Source organism: Xenopus laevis, chromosome 6S, assembly GCF_017654675.1.
Source record: "Xenopus laevis strain J_2021 chromosome 6S, Xenopus_laevis_v10.1, whole genome shotgun sequence".
NCBI lineage: Eukaryota > Metazoa > Chordata > Amphibia > Anura > Pipidae > Xenopus > Xenopus laevis.
Window position 1 is genome coordinate 22,285,828 of NC_054382.1, and position 27,551 is coordinate 22,313,378.

General features: G+C 39.2%; 1 protein-coding gene across 2 annotated transcripts in view; it reads left to right on the forward strand.

Annotated features, from left to right (window-relative positions):
• Positions 1 to 27,551, forward strand: part of rundc3b.S (RUN domain containing 3B S homeolog) — a 75,925-nt gene that overhangs the window by 42,244 nt on the left and 6,130 nt on the right. The window contains exons 6-9 of one of the 2 annotated variants that reach the window (XM_041567446.1): positions 1,981 to 2,061; positions 3,334 to 3,502; positions 6,510 to 6,667; positions 23,118 to 23,264. In XM_041567446.1, the coding sequence (XP_041423380.1) occupies positions 1,981 to 2,061; positions 3,334 to 3,502; positions 6,510 to 6,667; positions 23,118 to 23,264 (555 nt within the window). The remainder of the gene's footprint in view (positions 1 to 1,980; positions 2,062 to 3,333; positions 3,503 to 6,509; positions 6,668 to 23,117; positions 23,265 to 27,551) is intronic. The other variant, XM_018269140.2, reaches the window with a different exon arrangement.

Consider the following 27,551-nt stretch of genomic DNA (forward strand, 5'->3'; position numbering starts at 1 on the left):
CCTCAAGGCTGATCAAGAATAAAGCACTTTTATGTGAATTCATGTATTTGACTTTAGAGACAGTATGGAAATCTGTTTAGCTTGAACAGGTTGAAACACATCCCATAGTTGAAGGTACAAGAAATAAGTTGCAAATTGTGGCCAAAGGGAATGGAAAGCTGATCAACTTCCAGGCGTGTGAGATATTATTCTCTTTGTGATACCAGAGCATAGTTCATCTATAGCCAGGCATTTAGTCAGCCTGATAATTATAGACCTGTACATCTTTAGTGAAGATGACATTTGAAGGTCTGAGTAGAAATCATATGCATGACAAGGGGACTCCTCAATTTGACCCTTCGCCTTGAGCTATTTCACTGAACCCCATTATTATATACTGTAATGAAACCAGGAGACAGAGATGGGTTTAAAATGGCCACAGCATTTAATAACATTTTATCAAATAAATAGGACTTGACCTTTATTAATTCTTTCTCACCTAAACACAGCTACATATGATTCTGCCCATCTCTTACCCTGAACCAGTATAATTTGGCTGCTGGCCATTCAGATCCCTTGTCATGTAGCCCCTGCGCTTATAGCTCCAGGGCTTTCCTGGTTCAAAAGATACAAGAATAATTGATCACCACAATCATATATAGTGTGTGTGTATATATATATATATATATATATATATATATATATATATATATATATATATATATATATATATATATATATATATATATATATACACACATACATATCCTTCATTTGGATATGGCAATTTGATCAGTCCCTGGATCAACTCCCTACACTATAATTAATTCCAGATAGTTTGCACTGCTCTATTCTGAAATAATGCACTGTTTGTGTCTTGGTAAAACATGTAGATAAAATGTACTGGTTGTTTAGAGCCCTGTGGATAATGGGTTCCTGTATAGTAGGCCCTGTAAGCGTGTGTGTCTGAACAGTAGGCAATACTCATAGGACTCAACAATGCCAAAAGATATTTGTTCCAGATGAAGAATTCCAAACATATTATATGGTGTCCCCAGTTGCAGCTGTAGTCGGGGCCTGGTGGGAGGCCAAGGGGGCCACAGGTTTTTTTCTGATGTCCCACTGGCCCAGTTTAACTCTGCTTCACCCTGTTCCTATACACATGTATTATTTGTACCCAGACAATTCATATTTGTGTATCTTGTATGTTCGATGTGTGCCACTATATATAAGGGATAATGCACAGAATACAATAAAATATAAAGATATTAGAGGTCAGTGATTTGGCCTTGCCCTTTCTGTTACCCCATTGGAACATGTGCTAATAGTATAGGCAATGGCTACCCTGCTCCTTAGCTCCGCACTATATTTTGGAAAAAGTGCCTGACCAGCAAATAAATCAATTGCAACATGGTGCAAAATTCTGTTAATGCTATGCATTCATGTGTGGGTTCCTTCTGATGTTCTCTTTTCATATACAGTATACCCTATATATCAGGCCAAAGATATTGAGACATGAAAAAGTAAAGGGTTTATTTTCCTTATACATGAAGCAGGGTTGGACAAGTAACACAATCACCGTAATAGAAAACTGTAAAACTACAAATGTTACATGGCTGTATGGATTCAAGTTCCATTGGTAAAGTAAAATCTTTGCATCAGGTACATTTATTTCCCGCATAATTATTTATTTGTCATCACGTTATGTAATATAATATATCTGCTAACTTTACAAAATGTTTTTCATTTGTAAAGGGGAAGGCAACCCTAGACTATTTCTATATGAATGCTTTCCCAAATAAAACATGCTTGCAAGTGGGAATTTATATTTTTATTGACTGAAATTTTAGGACAAAGTCTTGAAAGCTTTGGGCAATCCAGTTGCAAATATATTTTATTTGCATTGGGAATTCAATTCATGTTGTAATAGATTGGAGTTCCCCTTTAAGTTTTTTTGGGGAATATTTTGCCATAACTAATGAGTATATTCTTTTTTTGTAGTTTCTGCCTTAAAGGGGAGGGATTGGATGGGAACTACCCCGCTGTAATTGACTATACGCCTTATCTGAAATTTACACAAAGGTAAATGTCTTCTGTTTGTCTAGTAATAATTTACTTAAAACTGCAAAGGCTTAATAAAGGGCTCAGTGGCCCTTGATTTGTATGCATATAGCTAGATAAATTACAGATTCACTTTTTCACCTTCATCAGAGAGCTACTGGTTATTTTACATGGGATGCAAGACCTAAAGGGCAGACAAAGTCATCCAGTTTAAGCACCTGACACCCTCTTGGGTGCACAACTAAGGGTTTGAGCACTCTATAACAGATAAACATAGTAATAAGTCACTGTCATATTATAAGGTGCTATATGTGCTAAGTATTTCTGTTTAAAACTTACAACTAGTAAATGTTTGGTTATAAATAAACAATTGTTCATGTTATTTAGACTACAACACTGAATTCCCACTACTATTTGTATGTACAGTATTTCTTTAGCTGGTTTCCTTTTTTCAGTGCTCAGTGTTTTGTACTCTCCTGTTCTCATGTCTAGTGTGTTCATACATTGGGATTCTACATTGGAATACATTGGAATAAAATATTGCCTTTCCAGTGGGTCTCAATGACCCCTTTAATACAGTAAAATGTGCTGCACACTTTATTCTAAATCATATATTAAGGCAAGTTTATACTGCTTTCACCCAGCTGGTTGGGACTAGAATGTGGCTGAAGTTGCATGGGACTGATGAGTTTCATTGCCAAGGGTCTGCATTTTTTATTATTTTCTTTAAAAAGTATGTATTAAACGACACAGGTATATTATCTTAAATATAATATGATAAAATATTGAGAAAGCAGTTTTAATCTAACTTGTTTTCCAATTTGCCCTTATTGCAGCTTGGCTGTATTCAATTTACCGACCCACCCTTACTGATCTGTCTGGCATCCATACCTGTGTATATGGCCTCTGTCTTCCATCACCCATACATGCATAACCCCCTTCCCTCGCCTACCCATTTTTACATACAGTACACTCCAGCTCTCAACCTTAAATTACCATGATTTTCATTATATGCCCTCCCACCCTCTTCTAGAGATGCCAAATGCTCCTCAACCCTTTAAGATCAAATTGTAATGGTGTTCTATAGAGAAACTCACATTTACCTGGAGTGTAACCAATAACCCATAAACACAGAATCTCTGGCATTGATATGCTGGTACTCCTGTGTCAGATCTGTAGAATAAATGAGCCATGGTAGGGAAAGTGATAAATGGCTTTCATGGCATATCAACATTTTTAAACACTATATGGTTGTCTTGGGGCTAATATTTTTCATTTGGGTGTTGTATTTAGCTCTGATAGCATCAGCAGTGATGAAGAGGAGCTGCGGACTCTGGGTAGCAGTGGCAGTGAAAGCAGCACTCCTGAGAACATTGGTCCTCCTTTTATCATGGATGAAAATAGCTGGTACAACAAATGCAAGAGAGTGGAGCAGAAGTATAGGCTAGCACTGGAACAAAAGGTACAGAGGCAAGAGGTCACACAATGCACAGGCAGTGTATTGTGTTTGCAGTAGCCAATGTGATTGTCATTGCACTGTTGTCTATACTCCAAATTGTTCTGCAATCCTATGCACATTTGGTATTAGACTGTTCTGGGGTCAACTCACTATTAGGGGCCTTTTTGACCGTTAAGATACACAGTATGCTTATCTATGGTTTAGTGCTTGAAAATTTGGCTTAGTGTTCAGCCTTGACGAGGGTTTGACAATATATATATATATATGTGTATATATATATATATATATATAAACACAAAAGCCATGGCTATATTGTAAATGACATCCTTATAAATGGTCACTAGTGATGTCATCAGTTATAAACGGTCACTAGTGATGTCATTTTTGTCACATGACTCACTTAAACTTGTGTATTATAATAAATAAAATACCCTCTGTAGTAAAATATGAGGATATTTGAAGTCCCCTCGGAGTCCCATGACCTGTATAGAAAAAATGATATGGTCACGGAACTCCTCTGTGACTTATAATATCCTTATATTTTACAAAAGGGGTTACTTTATTAAATATATATAATAATGTACCCACTATTGCAAAATAAGCACAAATTTTTACTTTTGTTTATTTTACTCCTTTATTATATTTACAATGAAAATAATAATTGTGTATTTACATGCATGTTAGTCAGTGGAAGAAATTTACCAAAGTAATGCCTATTTTTTTATCATTGAGCGAAAAGAGAAAGTTAACCCTTGAAACTTCACCACCCCATCCAAGAGCTTTGCAACTTTTACTAATAATTTAACTAGGTCAAACGTAAGGCTGATACATAGAGTCTGTAGTGAACCACTACAGTCTATAGTAAATAACTACAATGATAGTGTGGTGTGAAACACAACTGCGATACTAACGTAGGGCAAAAAAGTACAAATGTCACATAGCCTATAACCAGTATAGGTAACCTCTTAGATTGCCACCCTTTCAAACACCAAACAGTTCGTAGTCTCAATAATTCCGCCACCCGTTCACCCTCCGACGCACCCTCCCATTGCTTTGGAGGAATTGCTATGTCTAGGTGGCCTCAAAAATTGATCCACTAATTAATAGTACAGAGTCAATGATGGTGCTTTAGCAGCTTACATTTAAACTACCCCAGTGAGCGGTTCCATAGATGGCCCACCCCTTCATCCACAGAGATTCCCTCCGTTTCGTGATGTGAAGCTGTGGCCTAAATTCTTTGCAATTCAGTCACCCTGCCTAACCAAACTAAAATGCGTCTAATTGTAGTTATTTACTATAGACTGTAGTGGTTCACTACAGACTCTATGTATCAGCCTTACGTTTGACCTAGGGGTGGCAAATATCGCTTTACCTAACCAGGGTTCTCTGACTCCCTGTGCCTAACTTGGTTTTAAATGCTCTCCTGGACCAATTTTTTTTTTTTAAAGGTTTTCTTTATTGATTTTCATTATAACAAAAATAGTAGAGATAGAAAGAATTAGAAAGAAAGAGAAGAGGTGGTAAAAGAAGAATGGGATGGGTTACTTACATCCTGCGATACACCAGGTTCTAATAGTACATTCAGTCCAAAATATCTACAGATCTGCTGTTTGTCTGTGGATCAATCAGCCATCGGCCCCAAATTTTCCCAAACTTGGCTGGGCAGCCGCGTGCCATATAGGTAAGTTTTTGTTTCGGAAGCATCTCATCAATCAACTTAATCCAAAAACCCAGAGTTGGGGGTTCAGGGGCCTTCCACGTCAAAAGAATTGCTTTCCTTGCAAAGTGAAGTAGTTGCTGCAGGCAAAGTCTGTCTCCAACTGGTAGACTGAGGTCCTCCACGTGTCCCAAAAGGCAATATTCAGGAGTTCGAATTTGGGGCAGACCCAACGAGGATCCCATGAATTGAAGAACGGCTGCCCAGAACCTCTGGATTTTAGGACACTCCCAAAATACATGCATATAATTACCCTGGTCGAAGTTGCATTTCACACAAACATCAGGATGTCCCTGATAGATCTGTGCCAGTCTATGGGGTGTTAGGTAGACTCTGTTTAAAAACTTTATATGTATATATCTGTCCCTAGTTGAAATGTGAACATCGGGCACCTGCTCCAAGATGTCCTTCCAGGATCCCTCCTCCAAGTGGGGGAGATCCTGAGCCCATTTACAGCTAATATGCTCTATTGGATCATGATCTTCCCTTAATAGTATGGCGTAGAACCAACTAAGAGGCCTGGAAAGATGCGGTCGCCGCAGGTACCTTTGTAGAGAAAGCTCTTGAACTATGAGGGCCTCCCCCGAAAACTGGGCAACGTATGCATGCCTTAGTTGAAGGTATCGAAACAGCATTTGGTTGCTCAGCCCTAATTCCTGCTTCAGCTGTCCTGGACCAATTTTTAATTAAATTATTAGTAAAAGTTAAGTTTTAACCTTGTTCCGTGGGTTGCAAGGCTCTTGGATGGGGTGGTGCAGTTTCAAGGGTTAACTTTCTCTTTTCTCTCAATACTTATTTCTTTAACCCTGCACACCATCCACTGGTTTTCTCAATTGATGGGTGGTGCTCCCTTATCATGTTTGTGACTATTTGTTTATCAGTTAATGTATTTTAAGTTAATTTTGTTATCTGACATAAGGAAAAATGTTTCTAGGATTTATGAGCATAAACATCTGGGCTGGGGGGGGGTAGTAGAGGGTTCTGATGGAGAAAAAGAATGAATAAATCAGGGATAAGCAATATTCTATAGTCAGTCTTCCACCCAAGTGACCCCTGTGATTTGGCTGCTTAAGGACAAATACCCTTTCTAACCTCCCCTGAAATGATCTTGGATAAACTTTTTAATCAGGTCTGTTTTGTAGTGGGCAGAGTTTAGCTGAGGCAGAGCCTGGGGCAAAGCACACTGCAGCCTTTTAGCTACAATTCCCAGTGTCCCACTACAGCCTTGTGCATTTGACATTTAACTATGTGAGAATGGTGTGCATCTGTTATAACTCAGTGTTTCTTTTTCAGTGTTATCTGGAGGAGCTGGTGCGACTGAGAGAAGCTCACTTTTCAGAATCAGTGTCCCAGAACAAGCTACTTCTTCAGAGAATTGAAGACATTGAGTTAAATCACAAACTGGAGAAGGAACAGCTTGAATATATCATTGTAGAGCTGCAGGATCAGCTGTGAGTACCACACGAGGCTTCGTTTCACTACTGAAGGCAGGTGCTTTAATGGTCACATTTTCTGCACTGGAAAAAACCTTCTCTAATAATGAAAAAATGATGCCTTATAGTAAAAATCATATTGTGGGGTATAAGCTCCAAGGTCATTTGTGTGCATCAAGGGTGATGGTGTAAGCTCCTTAAAATGTATTTGTTATTTGGTGGTAAGTCATTAGGGCGACACCATCCATTTATTTCCTTTTAAAGGGATACTGTCATGGGAAAAAAAATTTAATAGTGCTGCTCCAGCAGAATTCTGCGCTGAAATCCATTTCTCAAAAGAGCAAACAGATTTTTTTATATCGAATTTTGAAATCTGACCTGGGGCTAGACATTTTGTCAATTTCCCAGCTGCCTGCACTTTAGGAGAGAAATGCTTTCTGGCAGGCTGCTGTTTTTCCTTCTCAATGTAACTGAATGTGTCTCAGTGAGACATGGGTTTTTACTATTGAGTGCTGTTCTTAAATTTACCAGGCAGCTGTTATCTTGTGTTAGGGAGCTGTTATCTGGTTACCTTCCCATTGTTCTTTTGTTTGGCTGCTGGGGGGGGAAGGGAGGGGGTGATATCAGTCCAACTTGCAGTACAGCAGTAAAGAGTGACTGAAGTTTATCAGAGCACATGTCACATGACTTGGGGCAGCTGGGAAATTGACAATATGTCTACCCCCATGTCAGACTTCAAAATTGAATATAAAAAATCTGTTTGCTCTTTTGAGAAATGGATTTCAGTGCAGAATTCTGCTGGAGCTTTCATTTAAGGACAATGAAAGTAAAAAAAAACTTGGGATGGGAGCCAGTATTTTGGGCACCCTACTGACTAAAACCACAATTTTACCCTGCGCCTGTGGGCCTCTTCTTTGAAAAAAGTACTTGCGCCAGGGACATTCCCTGCAAATTGATGCATCACCGTGTTTTAAATTCCCAATACAGGTATGGGACCGGTTATCCAGAATGCTCAGGACCTGGGGGTTTCCGGATAACGGATCTTTCTGTAATTTGGGTCTTCGTGCCTTAAGTCTACTAGAAATTCATTTAAACATTAAATAAACCCAATAGGCTGGTTTTGCTTCCAATAAGGATTAATTATATCTTAGTTGGGATCAAGTACAAGCTATTGTTTTATTATTACAGAGAAAAAGAAAATCATTTTTAAAAATTTTTATTTGGATAAAATGGAGTCTATGGGAGACAGCGATTCCATAATTCGGAGTTTTCTGGATATCGGGTTTCTGGATAAGGGATCCTATACCTGTACTATTGGGGTTTGGCACAAGAACAGTATAGTATTTAAAGGTTCCATACTGCACATGCATTTAACTTGGCACAAGGGAGACCTGGGAGCGGAGAGATATAACTTATTCCGGCTGCTTATTTTTCTGTTTCATTAGTAAATTTCTGGATCTGTGTTCATAAGAGAAAAAAAGCCTACAGGTATGGGACCTGTTATCCAGAATCCTTGGGATCTGGTGTTTTCCGGATAATGGATCTTTCAGAAATGTGGATTGTCATACCTTAAATCAACTAGAAAATTATGTAAATATTAAATAAACCCAATAGGCTGGTTTTGCCTCCAATAAGGTTTTGCTTCCAAGTACAAGCTACTGGTTTTTTTTTTTTTTAAATAACTGTTTATTGAGAGTTTTATACACAAAAAGAAAACATAAAAAGGGGGGTAAAACAGAGGGGGGAGTATGACATGGAAGGAAAGGAAAATACAGTGCTGTAGATACAAGCCATATCGGAATCTCCATTACAATAATAAATGACAACTAGGGTCACACAGCGAAACCATTAAAAAAAATAAAAAAATAAAAAAAAAAAAGATTAAAAAAAATAAAAAAACAGCAAGTTACAAGCTACTGTTTTATTATTACAGAGAAAAAGAGAATCATTTTTGAAAATTTGGATCTTTTGGATAAAACGGAGTCTATGGGAGACGGCCTTCACATAACTCGGAACTTTCTGGATAACGGGTTTCCAGATAACGGATCCCATACCTGTACCACATACTGTAATTAGAAATACGTTTAATGAAGTTGCCAGGTCTTTTTAAAAAAATTACATTTATACATGAGGCTAAAGACTTATTATTAGAGAAATATTATGCATATGTTTTGCGTTGAAATGCATTACACTTTTTACCCACTTAAAAATGAAATAACACGTTAAATGTATTTCCACATAAAGTGCTGGTGATCTTGGGGTAATTAGCAGAATGAAAGAGTCCCCTCTCTTTTCTAAATTTCCGCTGACCCCCAGCAACCCTCCCGAACCCATCATTAAGAAGTGTGAAAACCTTACTGTGCCCGTTGTTCTGTGGAAAGAGATGTGCTGCATTGGTGGCAGCTGTTATCTTGAGTTGTATTGCTTAACAGTGTTCAGATCCCTGCTTCAAAGAAGATGAGCCAGGGTCGTAGGCCAGTGTGCATGCTCCTGATCCCCAATCATGGCAAACTATGCAAAGAACAGAAGTGAGTCAGGCCAAATAACGGCAACACTGCACAGTTCTGTATGTTTGCCACTAATCCGTTTTGGGCGAGGACTTGGTTGCCAATGTAATGGTGTTAAACTTAAAAAATGGCAGAAAAGATTAGATCTCTTTTAGATTCTTAAGCATGCAAGTAAGATGGCTGTGCGACTTTCACTCCAGCGTTATATGGTACAGGAGTGTCCCAAAATGCCTATGATTAAAGAGATCCTGTCATCGGAAAACATGTTTTTTTCAAAACGCACCAGTTAATAGTGCTACTCCAGCAGAATTCTGCACTGAAATCCATTTCTCAAAAGAGCAAACAGATTTTTTTATATTCAATTTTGAAATCTGACATGGGGCTAGACATTTTGTCAATTTCCCAGCTGCCCCCAGTCATGTGACTTGTGCCTGCACTTTAGGAGAGAAATGCTTTCTGGCAGGCTGCTGTTTTTCCTTCTCAATGTAACTGAATGTGTCTCAGTGAGACATGGGTTTTTACTATTAAGTGCTGTTCTTAGTTATCTGGTTACCTTCCCATTGTTCTTTTGTTTGGCTGCTGGGGGGAAAAGGGGAGGGGGTAATATCACTCCAACTTGCAGTACAGCAGTAAAGAGTGATTGAAGTTTATCAGAGCACAAGTCACATGACTTGGGGCAGCTGGGAAATCGACAATGTCTAGCCTCATGTCAGATTCCAAAATTGAATATGAAAAAATCTGTTTGCTCTTTTGAGAAATGGATTTCAGTGCAGAATTCTGGTGGAGCAGCACTATTAACTGATTCATTTTGAAAAAAAATGTTTTTCCCATGACAGTATCCTTTAAGTATTTTTAGAACACAAAACGTGCAAGGCTACCTCCATGTGTACCTAATAAACTATATTTGGATTTTACAAGTCTGTCTGGAAGAACTGAATTAATAAGCACTGCTTAACTTGTCAGCGCAATATAAATAAATGATGATGATGATGATTAGGGGCATAGGGACATATTGCCAATTTGTGTAATTTGGATCTCCATACCTTAATTCTGCTAAAAAATAATTTAAACATAAATTATAAGCAAAAAGATTTTTTTGCATCCAATGACGATTAATTATATCTTAGTTAGGGTCAAGTACAAGGTACTGTTTTATTATTACAGAAAAAAAGAAAATCAATTTGAAATATTTTAATCATTTGATTAAAGTGGAGTCTACGGGAAATGGACTTTATGTAATTCAGAGCTTTCTGGATTATGGGTTTCTGGATGATGGATCCCGTATCTGTAAGTAATTGTTAATCACAATAACTGTTGTTGTACTAAAAATAATTGAAGTACAATAGGTAGTAAGACAGAGATCCGGACTTTGGAAGAGTAAAGAGGAAACGTACAGATAATTTTCCCTGCTTTAAGTATATGATCATTACCCATATCCTGAGTTTTGGCACGATTCAGAAAATCCATGGTTAAATTGACTTTAGCGGTTCATTGTGCTACAACATAGAATCTACAGCAGTGGCATAAATGTACCATCATGGCGTAGAGTCTGCGGTCATTGATTTATGCCATGATGTATGTTTAATAACAACAAACTGCATGCCAAGATCAAAGAATATATTTAATGACATCATAACAAATTGCTTCATTGACGAAGAACAATCTTAAACTTTGCAATGCCAAAATATTTCCCTTCTCTAACCTTACTCTGATATTCTATCGCCTCCTGTGGGCTAAATTACATTTCAATACCCCTTAAAGCATAAAGTATAATATTAAGTGGAAAAGCCTTCAGTCACTGCCATCAGTTATTTTATATCTTCAGCTTTATATAAAAATATAAGATACATTATGGATGTGGTTTAGTTATCTGTTCCCACATACATTGTTCCATTACTCATTCTCTTCAAAGTATTATAGGTATCAGCGTGTAGCAGAGAGTTTTCCTCTTTCAGAAATCCTCTTAGTGTTGACTAAACCAAGGCAGGAACACAAAGCAAAGCACCGCCACTCCAGCTTATGACTTATTCACATAGATCGTTGTTGCTTTTTCTATTATCAACAGTCACTGAAGATTCTCCTGTCAATGGGGGTAAATTTACTAAGTGGCAAAAATTTGCCAGCGATGGCTTCTCAGCCATGGCAACAATTCGCCAGGCGAAAATTCGCTCAGACAACGCTAATTTACAAAAATGCAAGTTGCGTCCAGGGCGCCGAACGCTGACGCATTTTCTTTTGCTTCTTCGATGTGAGCAAATCAAAGCGAAGATGCACAAGCGTTCAATTCTGCCTAGCGCAACTTCGTTAGGGGTATTCACTCTGAAGTCGCCCGAAGCTGCCTCACCAGGAAACTTTGGGTGACTTCGGAAAACGAAACACTCATCCCGACGGCCATTTACATTCTAGCAGTTCGGGGAGATTAGTTGCCCCGAAGAAGAGGAGATTTGTCGCCGGGCGACTAATCTCCCTGAATCTGAGCGTGTGCCCTGACCCATAAGCAGTTAAATCTCCTGGGTACCCAATTTTAAAAGTTTTACAAAAAATGTGGAAGTGGCTGTGTAGCATGCTGCCCCTAAATTTATGCTGCCATAGACCCAGGCCTTCCCACAAAATCTGGGCCTGATTATAGCAGTTTGTATCTGAATAACAGGGCTTTTACATATCCCAATATTCTAATTGGATGCAGGAATGATTTGTAAGATACAGTGATTTGTTTAAAATAATGTAGACTCTGTAGGTTGATGAGACTACTTTCATACAAGAGCCATCATGTTTTATATTCCTCTACACTGAAAGAAAAAAAAAGTGACCGAGCAAAAGAAAAACCTAAAGAAAGCCAGAGAAAACAGTCTGTGGATATGAAAGGCTGCCTTGAACTGTCATGAATGCACTGAATGATTCATTAGAATGAATCACAATCCACTGTATGACGTTACCGCTTGAAGGAGCCGTGGCTTTAGTTGTGGGCACTGAATGAAAGCACTCTGGGAAGCTATAAGGAAAAGCCCACGTGTTTGCTTGTGAGCTGAGTCTACTCTGTAAGAGAAAACTTGGTGGAGGTGGCCAGTGGGGAAGAATCAGTGTTTTTTTGTTTTCCTAAATCATCTGGAAACTCGTTATAACAGTATACACTCAGTAGTCTGAACAGATGAAGCTGTCACACTGGCTGGCTCTGTGATGCTTATATTCTGGCAGTGTGAATAATTAAAGGCCCATAAAAGTCATGATTGCAGATGAGGGTCATGCAGGCGAGTAGGCGAGATGGAGGCAGGCTGAATGATCATATTAAGCTTTCGGACATTAACCAATAGGGCGGATAACATCTATATCTTCATTATTTGTAAATAACCTGCATGGAAGTAACTTTATTAGGACTGTCTGTACTTGTTGGCTATGGAGGATACAGATACCAACATTTGCTTGTATATACGACTAATACACGTATTTCTGTAGCTGCTTTTTGTGTATGATACATCTACATTCAAAACTATAAATGAGAAACCCTTGATGACTGGGTAGTCTAGACTCTAGATTTCCACAATTTCATACTTTGCTTCAGTGCACAGTCTTTATAATAAAACAACTTAAAAACCAATACTTATGTGGCAAAAAATATGCTGCCTCTTAAAAAACATGTGTATAGAGAGAGAGAGAGAGAGAGAGAGAGAGAGAAAGAGAGAGAGAGAGAGAGAGAGAGAGAGAGAGACCATTATCAAGACCATGACTGTTATAAAACATCAGTTTAAATAGCCAAACTATGTTATCACTCACCCAATCAAGTGTCAGAGAAAGGGAGCTCCCACTAACCTAAATCTAAAATATATCGATTTATTCTAGATGAGTTAACACATACAAGGTACTGTTTTAAAAAGAAGAAAATGAATAATTACAACACCTAATTGTTTGCTTAAACAAGACTACAGTCCTATATTTCAGAGCTTCCTAGATAATCCAATACCAGAAGATATGTTTGTTTCTGCACATTGAGGTTCACCTGTCTCTCTACACACCGTTATTAGTGTTCCATCTTTTGTATTGGAAATTGGGCAGCATTTTATTCACAAGATGTCATTCATATGTTAATTTACTAAGATCTTTATAGTACTGATAGAATAGACATTTTGTTGTAGTATCCAAAATGCTTTGCAGGACAAGTAACTATGCAGAGATGTCAAATTCCCAGAGGTGATTTCAAGGAGGTGTTTAAAGACACTCTAATAGACCTAGGGTTGCCACCCAGTCGGTATTTTACAAGCCTAGCCGGAAACACCTGCCAGGGCCGGGGCCGGTATTACAAATTTACCGGCAATGTAGCTGATGGTAAATTGTAATAACATTTACAAAAGCCCTTGCCCGCCGGTAAAAACGAACATTTTCTTCGGCTTCTGGCGATGTGGCCCTGCCCCTTTTGCGGCACTACCCTGTGGCTCCGCCCCTTTGTGTCATGCTCCAGCCCACCCCTTTTTGCATCACGGTCTGCCCCTTTAGTTCCCGCCCCCACCACTGGCCAGTAATTTTTTTTTTTTAAAAGGTGGCAACCCTAGTTACACCTGTTGGTGCCTATTTCCACCAATGTCACACCCAGTTATGTCCTAACCACACTCACTTCCACCCTGACTTATCCCCCGTCTGGCGTATTAATTGGGTGATTTAAAGAGAATCTAGGTGGGTTGGTGATTCTGCAATAGTGCCTTGCATGGACTTTCTTATGAACAATACTACGGGCCTTATTGAATGTGGTCAAATGACTTCCCATCGTTACTTGTGCCCCAATGCAAAATGTGCATTGGTTAAAGGAGAAGGAAACCCCCTGGGTGCAAAACCCCTCCCCCCCTTCCCTGTGTTGCCCCACCAGTGGCCTCAAAGCAGGTGCTTATTTTTTAATTTATTTTTTGGGGACAAGTTTTGGTTGCATAAGGTGTACTACCAAAAAGAGCCTCCTGTAGGCTGCCAGTCCACATAGAGGCTATCAAATAGCCAATTACAGTCCTAATTTAGTATCCCCAGGGACTTTTTTTTATGCTTAAGGTGGCCAAAAAGATAGAGATCCACTGATTTGGTGATGTCGCCAAACAATTGGTTCTCTCCCTGATATGCCCACTGTGGTGTTTATACTAATGGCCTGTAGATGTCACTGTGCTCAAGACTTGATGGACGCATATGGAATGCAAGTTGTCTTGCTCCTGTTAGATATGACTTTGGAGAAGCTCCAATTGATGAAGGACATTTTCCTACTCCTGATGTCAACTGCAATAGGCCTAAAGAAAGTGAACCTATAAGGCCACTGAGAGAATCAGAAAACTACCTGCATGGACCAAGGATTATGTGATGTGAAGAATGTATAATATTGTTTTAAAATGCATACTGTTTAATTGTTGCTGTTTATTATAGTTGTCCAAATGCTTTCCTACTATAGGGGGAATATGTGGTGTTTATACAAATGGCCTGTAGATGTCACTGTGCTCAAGACTTATACTGTGCATAATTTCTATACAGCTTGTGGTGTTAGAGTTGCTTACTGTTGTGTAATGGCTGCATGAGTCTGCTAATAAAACACTGTTATAGTCTACTCATCCTTGGCTACCCAAAACATAACACCCATATTGAAGTGGGAGATATCAGGCTGATCCGATCATGGGCCCTAGGGCCAAATGTTCGAGATCGATCAGGGAAGCCCGTCAGATGGCCCCACACGCGGGCCAATAAGCTGCCGACTCGGTCTGTCTGTGCTTTTATCGGCCCATGTATGGGGCCTTTACAATATGTTGCTCCCCACATTTGAATGTGGTTCACGGGTAAAAAAAAGTTTTTGGACCCCCTGGGTTAAGGGGATGGCAGTTAATATGTTCACATCTTAATAATGCAGACTTGACAAAGGGTTTCTACAATATTTCACAGTTTAACCCTTATGTGTCCCTCTTCTAAAATTTACCCTGCTGTGCCCAAGGCAGGGGCTTTTTTTTAATGTAATTGAATAAACCATTAAGAATATCTTTCTACATGACACGCATTGGGGAGAAATATGTATTTACATGGCAGACAGGATAGAGGCAGAGTGAGCAGCAGAGACTTTTGTTTCTGAAACATAAAACCCAGACATCCATAAACCTGCACAAACAGACTGTCTGGCTGGTTTAACAGATTCAAAATGCCGTTCATAACAATGCATCTTTGCTGAAGGCTGGGAAGCAAAAAAACACGTTTATTTATAGTAAATTCCCCATTTTATGTTTTTCAGGGGAGCAGAAAAAGGGTGTAAAATCCAGGAAAATGTAAAATCAGGGAAATGTATTATACATGATATAGAGGTGGGACCACAAAAAACGGTGTAACATGAAGAAAGACCAGGGCATGTAAAATTGAGGTTTCACTATAGTTGATTCTAAGTGCTGTAAGTAAAGTAGAGCATAATATTCACTTTTGCTTGATAAACTATAATAAACATGTATTTATTGTCTTATTGACTACTTTGAAATGGATTTTTCTTTCTCCATAGGCTCCACTTGTCTTGGTATAAAGAAAACGTAATTCTTCTTTCTTTCCACTCAAGTCCCACAGATCACATTGACAGTACAATTTTCAGGCTTCATGTTCTTCTGTAGGGTTTCAGTGGAAATCATTGATGTACTCCATGGCTATCGATTGTATCGATTGTGTTTCTTAGAGTAATCACTTGTTATTTTTTCATGTGTACTATCGTGATGGCCATCATGTAGCTGTCATGCTAATGGACTGCAGGCTTTGATCAATAATTACACTTGCTATCTGCACTATGCATGGTTCTTTGGATTTCTTCCTTTTGTTAAACATAGGAGATGTAATTTTATATCTGTTTTGCCTAGATGTCAAGAATAAACAGACAGTGACTATGAAACAACCGCATCCCTGGCTTCTCCACGCCTTAATCTCATGTGTATGATACACAGATCATTTATTTCACACCCCTTAGTGCTCAGTTACAGAACACTTGCCCATGGGGATTGGGTGTTAAGGTGTTAAGTGTAGAGCCCTGTTGTGTTTTTCACCCTCAGTACTCCCTCTGGTTTAGGTGGAGACCCTACCCATGTACCACCCCACCCTGCCCTGGTATTTAAGGGAGAAGTGTGGGGTAGTGTGGCTGTTTAGCACCTTCTTTTGCAATCTGCACCCTTGGGTTGATGTCCTTTAACCTGGACATTTCCCAGCTCACGGACAGATCCTTATTAGCAGTGATTGCTAATTTGGTTATCTTGAACCAAACATAATAAAAGAATAAAATAACATGACATGGGTGCTGTCATTTGATGGTGACTAAACAGTAATGATAATATTTAAGAAAAAATGGAAAGAGAGAGGGAGAGTAATATGCAAGAATTTACCAGCCCTAATACGTCTCTCAAATGGCCACAAGTAGATATTAGAGTGTTGCTGTTAATTTGATAGACTCCTGTAAGTCAGCCAGGGGATCCAGACTTTATTGATATTTTTTGAGTTCCGTTGTTAAGGCTTGTGAGCTTCTCCAATATAAAAACATTATCCAATTTAGGCTTGACTAATTGTATATCCAGGATGGGTCATTGCCATGCTTTAGCTACTGTATAACTTGTTTGGCAGCAGAAAATATACTTTAGAAGTTTAGAGATATATTAATTACCAATGGAGTGCCTCCACAGGATCCTTCTTCAATGAAAACAGGTAACATTCATTTAAAAGAAATTGATTTGTATACAAAACCTGGCTGCCTTGGGACAATCCCACCCTATATGCAAAAAAGAGTCAAGTTCCTAAAACATAATAATGAAGAGGAGCAATACCACTTTGCCGATTTAGCAGGAACTAAATACCATTGATGAAAAACTTTTTGTGCAGTTTCTTGTATTGGTACATTAATGGAACATCGTATTGAGTCTTTGAAAATGTCCAACCATATATTGTGTCAAAATATAAATGCAAATCTCTCTCCCAGAGCTAGATAAACCGTAATTCTTTCACTGACGTTAAGTGGGTTAGATTATCATATATATAGCAAAAATTACTATTTTCATGAAATACTTAGGGGTAACCCAGTTCAAATATTATTGGTCGGGAAAAGGTCTTATCCTACCATAATTATTTAATATTATGTTGTATTTGCTGAAATCGTCAAACCTCTTGTTGTGGAATACTATGAAAGTCTACTTATGTATTAAAACATACAAATACAAATGCACAAAAGAATACAATTGCGGAATGAAGCAGAGAATACGAAAAGCTCAAAATTCAAGTATTCGTAAAAAATGTTGTGCCCGTTAATCTATGGGAAACAGAATGAGGTCTTCAATTAGATAAAAAAATTGCATTGAGTCTGTTTGACGTTTTGTTTCAAATAGGGGTCAAAATTAGAAAATCTATAGTAATATTGTTAGTAATGAGAGCAATGCTAGGAGCCTGGACTTTCAATGGAATGTAAACAGGAATTGCTGTAATCAAATATATTATATCAGCTTAGGGGGTCTCTGAATTTCCAAGTCTCGGTCTGATCCTGCTTATAGGAAAGTTCACAAAAACCAAATGGGTTAAATAGCTGTTTAGAGGCTTATTTGGTGTGTACAAGCAAAACAAAAGAATTATCATTATGTTGTACCTTTCATTTCAACAGCAGGGCAGTATGAAAAATATTAAAATAATCAAATAATAATCAGAGCCAAAAACAGTAAAATTTGGAATGTAAAACTTTATAGTGTGCAGGGCACAAATGCAGGGTTATTAAAGGGCATGTAAAGTCTAAAATAGAACAAGGCTAGAAATGCTGTATTTTGTAAACTAAATATAAACATGAACTTACTGCACCACAAGCCTAATCAAACAAATAATTTATGATTTCAAAGTTTGCTACAGGGGGTCACCATCTTGTAACTTTGTTAAACATCTTTGCAAGACTAAGACTGTGCACATGCTCAGTGTGGTCTGGGCTGCTTAGGGATCGTCATAAACAAAGCTGCTTGAGTTCTGCATGGCTGGGAAGTAAGGCGGGGGCTCCCCCTGCTGTTCATAAATATGATTGTTTCCCTGCTCAGCAGTTAGGGACCGTCTGACAATTCCTATCCACAGCAGTAAATGAAGGTAGAATTTCACTGCATACAGTCAGGTTTCTTATAAAAACTGTACACATTTTTTAATTAAAGTATAATGGAGACAGGTTTCTTTTTCATTAAAGAAAGTAAAAATGGGATTTTATTTTTTTGCCTTTACATGCCCTTTAAAATTAACACCCTAGAGGAAATAGTTTCATCAGTGTTAAAAAGTGAAGATGCTGAGCTTTTGTAAGGAAAAACTGATAAATATAATGCACTACAGTTATGAACATGGCTGTAAAATTTTAGTCATAGGGGGAAATGTTATAACAGTTACAACAATTTGCACAAACATTAGAATTTGCACGGCACACTTTTAGGAAGCGCGTGAAGTTGTCGTTGTGTTTTGGAGCAAACAATGGAGCAAACAATGAAATGTTTTATTACTGCGCACTGGCCTAAACTATAAGTTTGCAATATCTGTTCCACTGCTGGAAGCCATCGCTTAACAGTTTCTGCGTTCGCTAAAGCTAAGTTACATTTCTGCAAAGGCATAAACTTTGCAAATATTTTTCCATTACCAACTATTATTGCATTCCCCCCGTTAGTGCTCATTGAAATCACGTGACCTGAAATAATATCATTTGGGAAAAAGACTTGTGTTAACTCAATTATATAGTATAAAGCTATTAGTCACCATGGAATACCATGACCTGGATATTTTAGCCTTCAGCCATTCATAGTGCAATCATGGAACTCCTTTGTGACATATGATATCCTTGTATTTAACAGCAGGTGATCATTTATTCCCTGTATAATGATTTCTATGTATCACCATTCAAATGCAACAATATGCAATAAATAAAATTGTTTGTGTTCCATTGATAAAATATTTTGACAGTAACCAAAATAAGATGTTAACAGAATCTCATTTATTCCTTCCCTGACAGCTCCAGCTTGATATTTTTATATCTTTTGAGCGATCCAGTTATTGTGCAGGTCTGTTTTGTGAAAGAGACGTTTTCAGGGCAGTGCTGTTTGAGATTGTGAGTGTGTACAGAAAAGTAGGCGTTCGTCAATTATGTTACCTACAAGGTATATTTTTATTTGTTGTTAAGTTCTATCACTTCTTAAAGACTTCCCTTTGTCATCACTTAAATATTTTGCTCCATGCAAATAATTTTTCAAAGATGGGAACATATTATAGTCACTGAAGCCAAGCTTTGACTGCTTCGGCAATACCAGCCAGCACAAAATTATGCTTTTATACATTCATGTTTTAAATGTTTTTCAGGACTTAAAGAATTGTGGTCCAAACTGTAGAACGATCCCCCCCCTCCAGATCCCAAGCTTCCCAAGCATATATAGCTAATATATTCAATGTTTACAATCATTTATAAGGGGTTGTTCACCTTTAAATTTCATTACATTTTTATTATTTTTTTTTTAAATTATTTCACTTTTTATTCTGCAGCTCTCCAGTGTGCAATTTTAGCAGTCTGGTTGCTAGGGTCCACATTACCATACCAACCGTTTATTTAAATAAGAAACTGGAATATGAATAGGAGAGGGACTAAAGATAAATTATAAAAAGTAGCAATAACAATATGGTTGTAGCATTAGTTTTTAGATGGAGTGAACCATCCTTCAAGATCAAGAGAGGCAATTATTGTGGAAGAGGGCATCCATGGTCCACTGATTATGTTGGTTTCTGGTGATAAATTGTAGGTTTAGGGTTGCCTCACGAGGAAACTTCAGGCAACTTCGGAAAACGAATTGCCGCGTGTGATTAGCTCCGGCGTTTTTTGATTTTAAGCCGGCGCAGAGTCAGGGAAGGCGTTTGGGGAGAATCGCAATAACGAGGCGATTAGTCGCCAGGCGACCAAATCTCCCCAAAACACCCAGTGTGGCCTGACCCTTAAGGGTTAGTCCACACGAGGAGATTCAGAGAGATTTAGTTCCTGGCGACTAATCGCCTCGTTATTGCGATTCTCCTCAAACGCCTTCCCTGACTCTGCGCCGGCTTAAAATCAAAAATCTCTTCTTCTGGGCGACATTCTCCCCGAACTGCCTTTGCGTGTCTTCCCATCCGCTATAATGAAAAGTTGCCTGCGAGAAAGCACACGCGGCGCTTTGTTTTCCGAAGTCGCCCAAAGTTTCCTCGCGAGGCAACTTCGCCTTCTGGGATTGTCGCCCAGAAGAAGAGGCGATTAGTCGCCAGGCGACTAAATCTCCCCGAATCTCCTCATGTGGATTAACCCTTACAGGTTTTTGCCAGAGTATTTTTGTTGTTTTACTATTCTCTTCCAATTCTGTAATCTAATCTGCAGTCGCTTGTATCATGAACATTGTTCATGATACTTGTTCCAATCACGTAAACATTAGACATTTTGCTTTTTTTTTGCTTCTAGTAAGGATTAATTATATCTTCGTTGAGTTGGGATCATGTACAAGGTAACATTTTGTTATTACAGACGAAAAAGGAAATAATGTTTACAAATTTGGATTATTTGGATAAAATGGAGTCTATGGGAGACATCCTTTCTGTAATTCAAAGCTTTCTGGATAACGGGTTTCCATATAAGGATCCCATAACTGTATGAAGAAATTGTATACAATATCTGGCCCAAAATATTGTGCATGGACTTAGTAATGCAGTTTGCTAGCAAAGGATTCAAAGAGGCCGTGACCAACAGGAAAGTAAATCACAAATCAAACCTTTAGTACAGATGCCTGGCTTTTTGGTGGTAGGGCCTCACAAATCGTAATCCCTCTAATCTTCACATTTATTTCAGGGACCAAATTCTGAATGTAAAATGTACCTACATTTAAATCATCTGGATTAAAATTTCACATTAAACTAGCATGCCTGGGAGAAATCATTAGTAGGAGGCTGCTGGAGAGATTAAATGTATTTGTAGAGTAAACATCATGGGGGTTATTTATCAAAATCCGATTATATTTTAACATTTACTGGTGCAAACTCCGATCAAACTTTGTTTTTTTTTACGCTTATTTATTATTACATTGTCCCAAGAATTTTCTTTGAACCCGAAAACTCCGATTTTTTTCGGATTTTTCACCCAAAAACTCTTTGAAAACTGTTTTTTGCCCGAAAACTCCAAAAACTTCGGGGTATTGCACGAAACCCAGCACACATCAAAAAATCATTGGGACTTCTCCCATTGACTTTTATATGCAATCTCGACAGGTCAAAGATGCCGGATTTTCTGATCCAGACTTTTTCCATCCTCTGGGTTTAATAAATTCCAAAAATTAATGATTTTTTGAAAGTCTGATTTTATTAAAAAAAAATCACGAATTTTTAATGATTTTCACATTCGGAGTTTAGTTAATAACCCCCTAATTTGCATATGCAAATTAGAATTCGGTTCGGTATTCGGCCGAATCTTTATCGAAAGATTCGGGGGTTCAGCCGAATCCATAATAGTGGATTTGGTGCATCCCTTATTCACAGTCATTGAAACCATATCCGTGAGCAAGAGAATCTAATTGCATATAAAACTCTAGCTGAGACCAAACAGGCAAACAGTGAAATCTTACTGTTGTGCGCCAAAAAATATTGTCATGTTATACTTATACTTGGCAAAGGAATAACTCTAAAGCCGGAGAAAAAAGCCAAACATCCCCTCTGTCCCCCATTAAAAATGACTCTAATTCCATAGCAACTTAGATGCCACTCTCAGTCTTCATCTACCTTGGTCATATGAGTGTTGGATATTTGCCACTGAACACTTAGGGGCAGATTTATCAAGGGTCGAATTTAGAGTTTATGCGAGTTTCTACAAACTCCCACCAAAACCCACTCAAAATTCGAAAAAATTACCAATCGGAATTCATTAAAAAAAATTAAAATTAAAAACGCCTGAATATGATCGAGCTGCAAATTCGAATCGAAGTCGATCTAATTTGATTTGCGTTTTTTCACCAAAAAATACCCCATTTTTTTCAAAAGTCCACCAAATCACTCCATTGATTGTAGGAGGTCCCCCATAGGCTAAAACACTAATTCGGAAGGTTTTAGATGGCAAATAGTTGAATTCTAATTCTTTTTTTTAAAGGGACAAATTTCAAAATTCTAATTTTGAATGGAATCGAATCAAATTTAGACTATTCCCTAGTCGAATTACACTAATAAACTCGAAATTCAAATTTAAAAATTAGAAATTTCAATTCGACCCTTGATAAATCTGCCCCTTAGAGGCCCATTCGAATTTCAAAATTTTCTAAATTCGAATATACTCACAACTCGACTGGGAGGTTATTTAAGAAAAAAATAGAATGTCTACTATTCGATCGAATGGTTCCAACCCAAAAATTTGAATGCATTCGATTCATACGAATAGTATGAGTTTTTCTCCCCCAAAAAAACCTTGAATGTCAGGAAGGCTATTAAGATCTCCAAATGGCTCAACGGAGTTCTGCCATTGACTTGTACATGAACTCGGCAGGTTTAAGTTGGCTAATATTCGAATTAGGACAGTTTCCATAGTCGAGACATTCGAGACATGTTTACATTCGAATAGGGGGATTAAAATTCAAATGTGTGAATTTTTTCTAATTTACTATTCGACCCTTGATAAATCTTACCCTTAAGTTTCTGTTGGAATATCTCTCCAGGCACATTAATTAAAAACATAATCAGCCCCATAAATCCATGTGTCAGTTCATTCACCATTTCAGCATAAATAAACAAAACAGGTGGCAGCATTGAGGCTTAACTCCAATCTCATGTTGCTATGATCACAATCACAACAGAATTATACGGAATTTGGAAATTATGTGTAAACTCCATTGCGGGGGCTATGATTATTTTTCAGCCATTCCCATCTACCATTTTTCCTCCATTCATCAATTGGCCTTTATTTTGATAGAAAATAAAGGAGCTCACTGTCTGTATCTTCACAGGACTGTTCTAAAGAATAATGACTTAAGAGCGAGACAAGAGTTAACCAATCATCTCACCAATCAGTGGCCTTCCCCAGGAGATGTGGAATTTAATGCTGTTGCCCTGGACACATTACGCTACCAAAAACACAGTGAGCGTTGGGACGAGTAAGTTTAATGTGTTTGCTAGTGGTATTGATATCATTGGGAGTCCCAACCCAACATATATATATGCATTTTCAAGACAATAAGCAATGCCTCCTTACACAAAACTTCAACTCTGAAGGAACACAAATATTGTTGAAAAGCAAACAGCAGGGGAATGGCTTAAATTATCCTAGATCCTCATATCTAAAAAAGATTTCCCATAGATCCTTTCTAGTCCATGTCTCACTCATATGTATTCCAAATACTCATGAGTATTTGGAGTACTCTAATGTCCAACCCCTGCTGCAATATGTAATTTCTATATCATTTCTAATCTATATGAAAAATCTGCTGCATTAGGAATGGGATATAATCTCAATATTCCAGACTATGGATCTAGATAATGCCTTATTCTTTGTCTAGACCAAACCTGTGTCTTTATTTTCATGGAATTTACTCAGTGGTGTAAGTACACCACGCTGCCCCCCTCCTGCACAACCCTCTCCTGCTCACATGCGCACAGGACCGCCATCAGAAACCGCAGGGCCCCATACGACAAAATTCCTGGGCCCCCTGGGCTGCACTCACCGCAAGCCCCACCTACAGGTCCGCCCTCCCCACCCCACAGGTCCGTCCCCCACCACAAAGTAAAAAAACAAAAAAAATATTGGTGGCTAGGGTTCCCACATGTTAATAAAAAATAAAAAGATGTTGGTGGTCAGGGCCCCCATAAAAAAATATTTGAGGCCAGGGCCCCCCCATTCAAAAATATTGGTGGCTAGGACCCCACATGAGAAAAAAAAATTGGTGGCCAGGGCCCCCCCCATATTATTAGAAAGTTGGTGGCCAGGGCCCCTTAAACGTCCATTCCATTCCAAAGTCAGCAGCTCTCAGAAAGATGGGGGGCCTGGTTAATCAAGTAAGTGTGGCGTGGCCGGGCCCCCCTTACCCTCAGGGCCCCCTACAACTCTCCCCCCTGTCCCCTCCTGATGACTGCCCTGCATGCACAAATCTCTGCTGCTAATAGTTTGCAGTGGGTGCGCACATTTTTTGAGGATAGGTCAGCTATAGTGGAAGTGGACTCCTTAGTCTGGACCACCAGTCCCCAGCTCCTTCCCTCCATGACTGTGAAGTCTGCTTCCTCTATAGCCACTGGATTCACTGCTCTGGACAGCTAATGACATCACATTTTTTGCCAATAAAACCCATCCACTATTTAGATTTTAATAGCAGATGCGGGTTTGGTTTTTGTGGAACGGGAGATATTCTACCACAATTAGTAATCAATGACTCTGTCCTGCAAAATTCGCAAAAAGGCAAAACATTTAAAGAAGAAGGAAAGGCTTCATACACTTGTGGGTGCCAAATGTTAGGCACCCCCTAGTGATTGTATTGACTTACCTGAAACCCCGGGCCGGTGATCCTATCAGCAGAAAACTGCACCGGCCCAAGGTTATACCAGTGAGCACCACAAAGCGATCCTTTTACGTCTTCCTATTTCTTCAAATTTCCCGGGGCAGACGTAAGTGCAGTTGAACGAAATAGCTGACTTTTTAGTTAAAGTCCGGCTCTTCTACTGCGCAGCCACGCGAAGGAAGTGGATCGCTTTGTGGTGCTCACTGGTATAACCCTGGGCCAGTGCAGTTTTCTGATGATAGGAGCACCGGCCCACGGTTTCAGGTAAGTCAATACAATCATTTAAGGGTGCTTAACATTTGGCAACCCCAAGCAGAGGCGGGCCAGGTTGGTTGGACCAGCTAGCCAGATCGCCCCCCATCCCCGGCGCGCATTAGCTGTGGTCACGCGCATGTGCGGTAGCGGCATTTGTGCGTGCTTGTTTGGCATCGGCGTTCACGCGCACATGTGCAGTAGAGGCGTTCGTGCACATGCAGGTAGAGGCGTTTGCTCACGCATGCGCGTAGAGGCGCAGTACTAGTGATCACGCACAAGTCTTGTGCCAGGTCCAGTGTAGGGATAGGCAGAAGATGTAATCGTTGCGCCCTAGGCAGCTGCCTCCTCTGCCTACCCCTAGTTCCAGCCCTGCCCCCAAGTGCACAAAGCCTTTCCTTTCTCCTTTAAGAAACGCATTCAAGTCAATAGGCAACAAAAATGTTTTTTTTTTACTTGTGCAACTTTTTTTCTCAATCCAAATGTATTAAAGTCAATGCTCATTTTTTTGTGGTGAATTGTTTTGGTTCAGTGACTTTTTGTCGTGGCAAACTTTTTCATGGCAATTTTTTGCAGCAGTTTTGTGAAAAAAATTGCAGGTGGTGAAATGTAGAATTTGGCTGCGAATCACTAATCGCAATCCAACAATTACTAATTTGGTTTATATCTATATCTTACAGAATATAAAAGCCTGCAGGGATGCAGGTACATATGCCCCTGACCCCAGGGGTGATCCTGGCCCCTCCGCAACCAGAGGCAGCTTGCTGTTGCTGCCCCCCTCACCTTTTTGCGCCGGAGGGGGTCCGAAGGGTCCAAGAGGGAGTTGGAGAGTGCCAGGATGCTAGCGCAGAGAGAATAATTGTACTCTCTGAGATAGAAGAGCTGAACTTCTGGTTTGAAAACCAGATTAGCCAGTTTCTCAACTCGCCTCATTGGTGCAGCACCCCTGCCTGACCCTCAGTATAGGAGGTAGCCAGTATGAATCTAGAAAAGATACTGTAGGTTGACCAAAGTATTAATACTGCAGCTTTCTTTGAGTAAAAAGGGGCTCTCAATCATAGGCTCAAAATCCAACAGTGAAACAGTGATTTTAGTCTACCCTTTACTGTACACAATATAAAAACCTGATTTCAATTTCTTATAGGTATCAGTAAAATGTGTTGTGCAAAATGCTAAACTTAGCAATATTACATTTTAAGTTTCCCAGGGCATATGTATTGGCTAAATCTACTGACTTTTTGCACTTTTTAAAGGCTAACATATAACTAACGACTCCTCTGGAACGAATAGCTGTTTGTTACCAGAAAAAAATGTCTTTATTTTCCACTCATGTAGACAGCCATCGGATTAGTACTAACAACAGGGATTCCTCGTATGGCTGCTTCAAAGCTTAGAACATAGATCAGCTAAAGCTTTGTTAGACTTCGCTGGCATCTTCTTAAAAAAATGATGTGTACCAGCAGTCATCTATACCCTCATTGTTACAGACACACAGGTGCAGTGAAAAAGAAGACTTAGCTAAACCCCCATATAACATTTCCTATGAATCACTTTTTTGGAATGGGGTGGTGTGCCACTTACTATGGCCAGAACCATAACTTACTTTATAGGGGTTCCTACAATGCAGCCCTTCCCCCCCAAGCCCAGTACTTGGCACACTCACAGGGAGTAACCCAGGGTAAAGGGCACTTGTATGCTTGGATGGATGAGACTCTCTGACAAATAAAACTGCTAGTGATCTAATACAAAATCTGGCCATAGCATGTCCCAATGTTTTGCTTTAGCCAAATGTTGGTAGCAGCCATGCCAGCTATGACTTAACCATTTGACTGTGCTGAGTATACAAGGGCTAGAATGAGAGACAAAGGAACCACCATGCCCATGGCAAGTAGCCAAGCTCACAGCCAGTAATGAAGCTCCCTCCAACATCAGCTGCCAATATCATCAACAGGAAGAAAAACCCGCAGCTCTATCCAAATATTAAATATTTAACCATTTCTAATAAAAAGCCGAAGCTCACCCTGTATGAAAATTGAATTGGGTGCAAAGCCCCAGGTCCGTCTCTAAAGGGGGTCAGCCTTCTTGTCACTGTTGCATAAAAATTGTTCGCACTCACCGATGAAGATGGGTGGCCCGGGTGCAGAGCCCCGAACCCGTAGATTGGGGTGAGACGCAAGGAAATCCTGAAATGAGGACGCACTCCTGTGGCACAACCAGTTTGGATAAAAATTAGATCTTTATTCCATAGATAAAAACAAATGTCCTAACGCGTTTCATATCTACAGATATGTAATCATAGGCACCTATGATTACGTATCTCTAGATACGAAATGCGTTAGGACTTTTGTTTTTAATTCGCGGGATAAAGATCGAATTTTTATCCGAACTGGTTGTGCCGCAGGAGTGCGTCCTCATTTCAGGATTTCCTGCCAATATCATCATACATGTAAATTTAGCAGTAACCTTTAGTCTGTCTCTTTCTGAACTACAAATCTTAAAATTCAAATGGCAGCCACTAGTTTCCCTTGGGTTTCTGGGAGTTGTGTTATAGCAAGAGATTGAGAGCCTCAGACTAATGAATCAGCATAACGAGCATATCAATTAGTCACACTGGTGCTTTATAAGAGTCTTTGTGAGTTG